This window comes from Jaculus jaculus, chromosome 5 (assembly GCF_020740685.1).
Source record: "Jaculus jaculus isolate mJacJac1 chromosome 5, mJacJac1.mat.Y.cur, whole genome shotgun sequence".
Taxonomy (NCBI): Eukaryota; Metazoa; Chordata; class Mammalia; order Rodentia; family Dipodidae; genus Jaculus; species Jaculus jaculus.
In genome coordinates, this window is record NC_059106.1 from 81,899,071 (window position 1) to 81,904,547 (window position 5,477).

Here is a 5,477-nt window from a genome sequence, read left to right on the forward strand (position 1 = left end):
TTCTTTTCTCTCTGCGCTATGAATGTATGGAAAGCCAGTCAGCTTTTTCCACCATGATGATGCTTCCCCTGGAATCTATAACCCTGGAATAAACCCTTCTCTCCCATAAGCTGTCCTAACCAGGTGTTTGTCCCAGCAACACAAAGGTAATTGCAATAGACCTCAAGGGTGCAATTGGTCACAGAATGGGGCTTACTTCACAGAAGGCTGTATAATTTCTTTTCTCACAGGTAGCCCAGGGCCCACTTACTGTGGACTGTGCGGGAAGGTATGAGCTGCCCTGTGAATGCATCCTTGTCACCCACTTCCTGGCACTTCCCAACCCTGAGATGCACAAAGAGGCACTCCGCAGGAGACCCAGGCCAACCCCATGACTGCCGAGTCTGTGAAATGACCTAGCGTAGAGATCAGGGCAGAACTTCAGCCTCTTCTACCTACCACCCCCCCCTCGCTGCCCAGGAAAGGATCCGACAAACCAAGCAATGTAAATAAATAATTTAGAAATAATAAATAGGGCTCCAGCTCCCACAAGTGAATACAAAGCCAGCTCCAGCACAGGCACTTCCGTCAATGTGACTACAATGTGTCTGCTCATTTTCCCAGGGCCTAGGGCCATTCTTGGATTCTCCAGAGGAGGGTTCCAGGTCTGAGACCCAGTCAAGACCAGGGTTTGTGAGAAGTGGGTGCTAAGGCCTCCGTAGCTGATGTCTCCGTAGGGCTGGGATGTACAAGGTGCCGGTGAGTGGTCCCGCCATCTCTTTCAGAGCTGATAGGTGTCACTGCCGGGCTGGGGCTTCAGCTCTGCGACCGGCCTCCATCCTCGGGCTGAAACTCCTGGCCAGCGAGGCCGGACAGAGGTGTCCCAGGTAGAAGATGCACAGGCAACGTCTCGGTGTGCAGAAGGCGCTCAGCCCAGGCAGCCGCAGGCGGTCGCGGAGAGGCGGTCCACAGTCCTCCACGTGCTGTTCACGTCCATGAAGGAGACGGCCTCGTAGTGAGTGGGCCGGCAGCAGGGCTGGCTGATGGGCCGGGAGCCCGGCGGCGGCTGCAGGGCCCCGGCGTCCAGCAGGCTAGCCAGGCTGAGGTCGTGAGGCGAGCGTGCTCGGCGGCAGGAGCCGCTGCAGAAGCGGAAACGCACCAGCTCCGGGGAGCTGTGGCCCAGGCCGAGCGCGCTCACCGGCACCAGCTGAGAGCGCAGGCGGCAGGTGCGCGCCTCCGGGGACCGCGCGCGCCCGCTCCGGGTCCCCGCGCGCGCCATGCGGCCCCTGCGGAGCGCCGTGGGAGGGGAAGGGGAGCCAAGCGCAGGGCCTGGCGGCTGGGAGGGCACGGGAGCTTGCGGAGGGGGTGGCACGGCACTTTCGCCGCACACACCTGCTGTACGGGCCCCTGGAAAGAGACTTAGTTACCCAGGGCGTCCAGAGTCAGCCCTACCCCTGCCCCGCCTCCCAGCGCTCTCACCTACCAGCCAGGAGGCTAATCGGCGGCGCCAGCACGGGCGCGGGGTCTTCGCGGGGCATCGGGTCCAGGGAGGCTTCGATGACGCTGCTCAGCAGGGCAAGAGCGGCCAGGGTTGGCCACAGGACAGGCTGAGCAGAGAGAAATGGAGCCTCAGGGAGGAAGAAAGAGGGCACCCTGGGGGAGGCGGGGCTGAGGTAGGGGAGCCCAGATCCGAGAGAGGTTGGGTTCCTAGCTGGGTGGGCGGATGTCAGGAAGGGCTTAGGTTCAAGAATATGAGTTTAGCAGGGCGTGGTGGCGCACACTTTTAATCCCAGCACTCGGGAGGCAGAGGTAGGAGGATCGCGTGAGTTCAAGGCCACCCTGAGACTACCTAATGAAATCCAGGTCAGCCTGAGCTAGAGTGAGACCCTACCTCGAAAAACAACAACAATAGAAATAATACGAGTTTAGTAGCCCACGAGAATAGTTACCCAAAGGCACTGGCCATTCACAGAAGTCCTGTTGTTTCTCGCATATATGTGGTTCCTCTGTCACATCTAACCCCTACCCATGTCCAGTCCTGCGCTCTTCCCTAATCCAAACCAGTGGTCAGATGCAGGGGAAGCACTCACCTGTCGTCTAGGCCAGGGGCAGTGGGGCAGTGCAGTCGGGTTTCCAAGTCCTAGTTCCATCTCTATCAACACCAGGAGCTCCCATCAGCCTCCGTGGACCTGTTCCACCACCCTCCTGTTGAGGTAACTTGCAAATTGAGAGATGAGTTAGTTGTCTATTGGGTGGAGCATCCTTCCATCTCAGTTTCTCCAGGCTACTCTGGGGGTGGGGTTAGTTACACTCAACCCAGGAGCAGAAGTAGCTTCATTGAGAACCTTACTCTGTTTTTGGTGCTTTACATTGTTCACAACTCCATGAGGTACATGGCAGATTAGCACACAAAGCTCAGAGAAGCTCATAAATTATCTAAGGTCACAAGAGGAGACTCACACAGCTGTGGGCAATGGGGTCCCGGTTCTCCCACATCATCTGCTCTGTGATAGGGGTTGGTGCTGCTAAGTTGGTCAGAGGGGGAAGTGGCTGGCTACCCCTTGGTCCCTGCTTTCCCTCCATGCTACAATGGGAGGAAGCTGAGGACCAGAAGAATTAGAGCGGCTGTTAGTCACTTGATAATCTGATGACTACGAGGCCCAGGTCTCAGCCTGTGCTGCCCACCCAGCTCACTCTCTCCGGTTCCTCTATGTCTTCTGTTCTCTTAAAGCTGCCTGAATTCTCTCTTATAGCCATAGATGGGGCTACGGAGATGGTTCAGCAGTTAAGGTACTTGCCTGCAAAGCCTAATGACCTGTGTTCAATTTCCCAGTAACCACGGAAAGCTACATGTATAAAGTGGCTCATGCATCTGGAGTTCGTTTGCAGTGGCACTCTGCCCTGGCGTGCACATTCTCTTTCTCTCTGTCTCTCCCTCTTTCTTTCTCTGCTTCCAAATAACTAAATAAGAAAAAAAAATTTTAAGTAACCATAGATGAAGGGGGGTTAGTGTCAACCTATTACCCAGAATGATAGGCCCTCTAAAAACACAGAGTCTGGACAATGGCTTCCTGTGACCACCAGAGGGCAGAGTCTGCCAGGCTTGCAGACTCAAAGGGGAGAGGGGCTTTTTCCGTTTTCTGCACTTTCAGGTCTGAACCTTTGGCCAGAGGGCCAAACCAGTCCTCCTGGTCGCTGAGAGCTGGCTTCAGCCATGTGTAGATCGGTCGGCCTAGCCTTCCTTCTAGACATTTCCTTCATAAACCATCCTTCCTGATCCCAGCTGGTCTTTGTGCCTGCCACCAGTTTTGGTGAGCAACTGCTCAAGAGCCCCTAAACCTTCAAGTCTTCATTAGCTAGCTTCCTCTTGGGTCGTGGCTGTCACTCACTCCCCTACCCTTAGCACAAAGAAGGCCTGCACGTCTGTGGGACAGACCAGACCCCCACCCTACCCACCGCCCCCGAGGCCTTCATCCAGGAAATATTCCTCCGGGGCTAGGTGCATGTCTGTTGACAAACTGGATGCAGAGTCCTCCCCATCAGACTACAGAATTCTCTCCAAGGAAGGAAAGCCCGGCAGCAGCCCTCTGAGGTGTGGGCGCTAGGGGGAGCCCAGAAGCAAGCCCTCCGAGAGTACCTAAGACATGTCTCTCCCTCCTGGCCACCAGGGCCACTTGGTCCTCCAGCCCTTGCCGTCCCAGTCCACCCGCCGTCTACTACTCACCACGGGGGTCCTGCACCGTGTTCTTCTAGGCAACCTTCCTGGGCCCAATGCGAGGCTTTTCCTCGTAATTCGAACGGCTCATGCCCAGTGCTGTGCACCTGGCAGTGCCTCCTTTAGCCAAAAATGGGGCCTTGCCAGCCGGTCCGTGCCCTGTAGTGGCAGCGGGAGCCTCCGGTTACAGCCAGCCAGGAGGGTTAGCACAATCCAACAAGCGACCAGAGGGAATGGGGAGGGGTAGAGAGCTACGCTAAGGGCCCGGGAGAAGGGTGAGAGAAAAAGGGATGGAAGACTGTGTGGCCCCTAGTCCTACACGCTCCCATCCAAGGGATGGGCAAGCGGTCTGACTTACCTTGGTGGCGGGGCTCCGAGCCCCAGTCGCAGCGAGGGCTGGGGCCCGAGGGACTTGTTGCTGGCAGAGCCCGCGGGCCGTGTCTGGGGGCCGAGCCCAACTCCATCCCTCAGCAGCCTCCTGCCCGCCGCCGTCCGGTGTCAAATTCCAGCCCCGGCGTCACCGGATCCCGGGGTGGGGCCCAGAGCGCCACCGCCCCGCCCCACCTTCCAGGGCTCACCTGGCTGCTCCACCTGCCGGATCCGGTCCCCACTGGCTCGGCTAGGTGCCCCCCCTAACGTGTGAGGGTAGACGGTGAGAGAAGACCCCAGGATGCAGAGAGAACTTTGGCGGCGGAGAGGCGCAAAAGACCGGGAGTTCGGAGACGCGCGAAGAAGGGAGTTTGGGAGGCCGGGCCAAGGGCGAGAGAGGGCGGCGGGGGACGGCGAAGGAGGGGCCTCCGGTCCCTGCCCGGGCTGTGCAGATGTGCTGGCCCTCGCTGCTGGCCACCCTGCAGCAATGGCTGTCCACTCTGGGACCTCCAGCAAATTTTCTCTCTCGGCAGTGCATCAGCTTGCGAGAGTCGAGGCTCCCCGCTGGGCTCTTAGAAGGCCCGAGGCAAGTCTGTCGCATTTTGCTCACCTCCTCAGGCTACAGTGCAGGGAGAACACTTCCCGCGGCGGTTTAGGGAAGGCAGGCGTGCGTGCGTGCGTGCGTGTGGTGCAAGCTGGACCACAGCATTTCTGGTGTCTACAGGCAGTGTGTGTTTGAGGTGCAAGCTGAACTATTTCAGGTGTCTACAGGCAACCTGGCAGGTGTGTCTGGGATTGGGTGAAGAACTTGGGTGGAGAGATCAAACTAGTCTTGGTATCCACTCCCAAGATGCTGGGGACAGCTGACTGTATCTGAACAGAATGTCTTGGTCAGACATGAGTTTTTCTGAATGTTACTTCGGGGGGATGGGGGGGCACAATCAAGACAACGGGTGGAGGTACAGTCAGCAGGCTGCTGGGGTCCCAGGATAAGGCCTGCACAGGGCTGTGGAGAACCTAGGACTGCAAGGGAACTCTCTGATCTACCCTGTTGAAATTTCAGTTGGTTTGACTGGATGGGGTGAGAATGAATGGATAAAGATGTGCCTTCAGTTCTGGCGGAGGGATACAATTCTAGGACCTGGAGCTCCCTGAGGCCCAGGATTGGGGCAGAAGCTTATCAGTTCAGGATTGGACATATTAAATTGGAAGTCTGTAGTAGAAATATTCTGGAAACAGCTGAATTTGTAGCCTGGAGCAACGCGAAAGGAGTTAGGTTGGTAATGGCAATTTGGGATTTGCTGACCAATGTGCACACATAGCTAGAAGCAGGGTGGGGGAAAGAGAACAAGTATAGACCAGCTGTACTCCGGTACGCAGCACAGCCACTGTGGACCTTTAAGAACTACCCACA

General features: G+C 57.2%; 1 protein-coding gene across 1 annotated transcript; it reads right to left on the bottom strand.

Annotated features, from left to right (window-relative positions):
- Positions 1-519: 519 nt before the first annotated feature.
- Positions 520-4,163, bottom strand: Artn (artemin). Its single transcript, XM_004672511.2, has 5 exons — positions 4,053-4,163; positions 3,704-3,853; positions 2,070-2,196; positions 1,463-1,586; positions 520-1,386 (listed from the first exon to the last, which is right to left on the bottom strand). Exons 3-5 carry the CDS (start codon positions 2,127-2,129, stop codon positions 908-910), a joined length of 663 nt encoding a protein of 220 aa, XP_004672568.1. The 5' UTR covers positions 2,130-2,196; positions 3,704-3,853; positions 4,053-4,163; the 3' UTR covers positions 520-907.
- Positions 4,164-5,477: the final 1,314 nt, after the last annotated feature.

What these genes read in the sequence shown, in the direction of transcription:
- Artn (XM_004672511.2), bottom strand. Translation starts at nt 2,129, where the DNA reads ATGGAACTAGGACTTGGAAACCCGACTGCACTGCCCCACTGCCCCTGG. An exon ending in GCCCCTGGCCTAGACGACAG is followed by an intron (nt 1,587 to 2,069) that starts GTGAGTGCTTCC and finishes CTCTCTGCTCAG; the next exon opens with CCTGTCCTGTGGCCAACCCT. An exon ending in GCCGATTAGCCTCCTGGCTG is followed by an intron (nt 1,387 to 1,462) that starts GTAGGTGAGAGC and finishes GTCTCTTTCCAG; the next exon opens with GGGCCCGTACAGCAGGTGTG.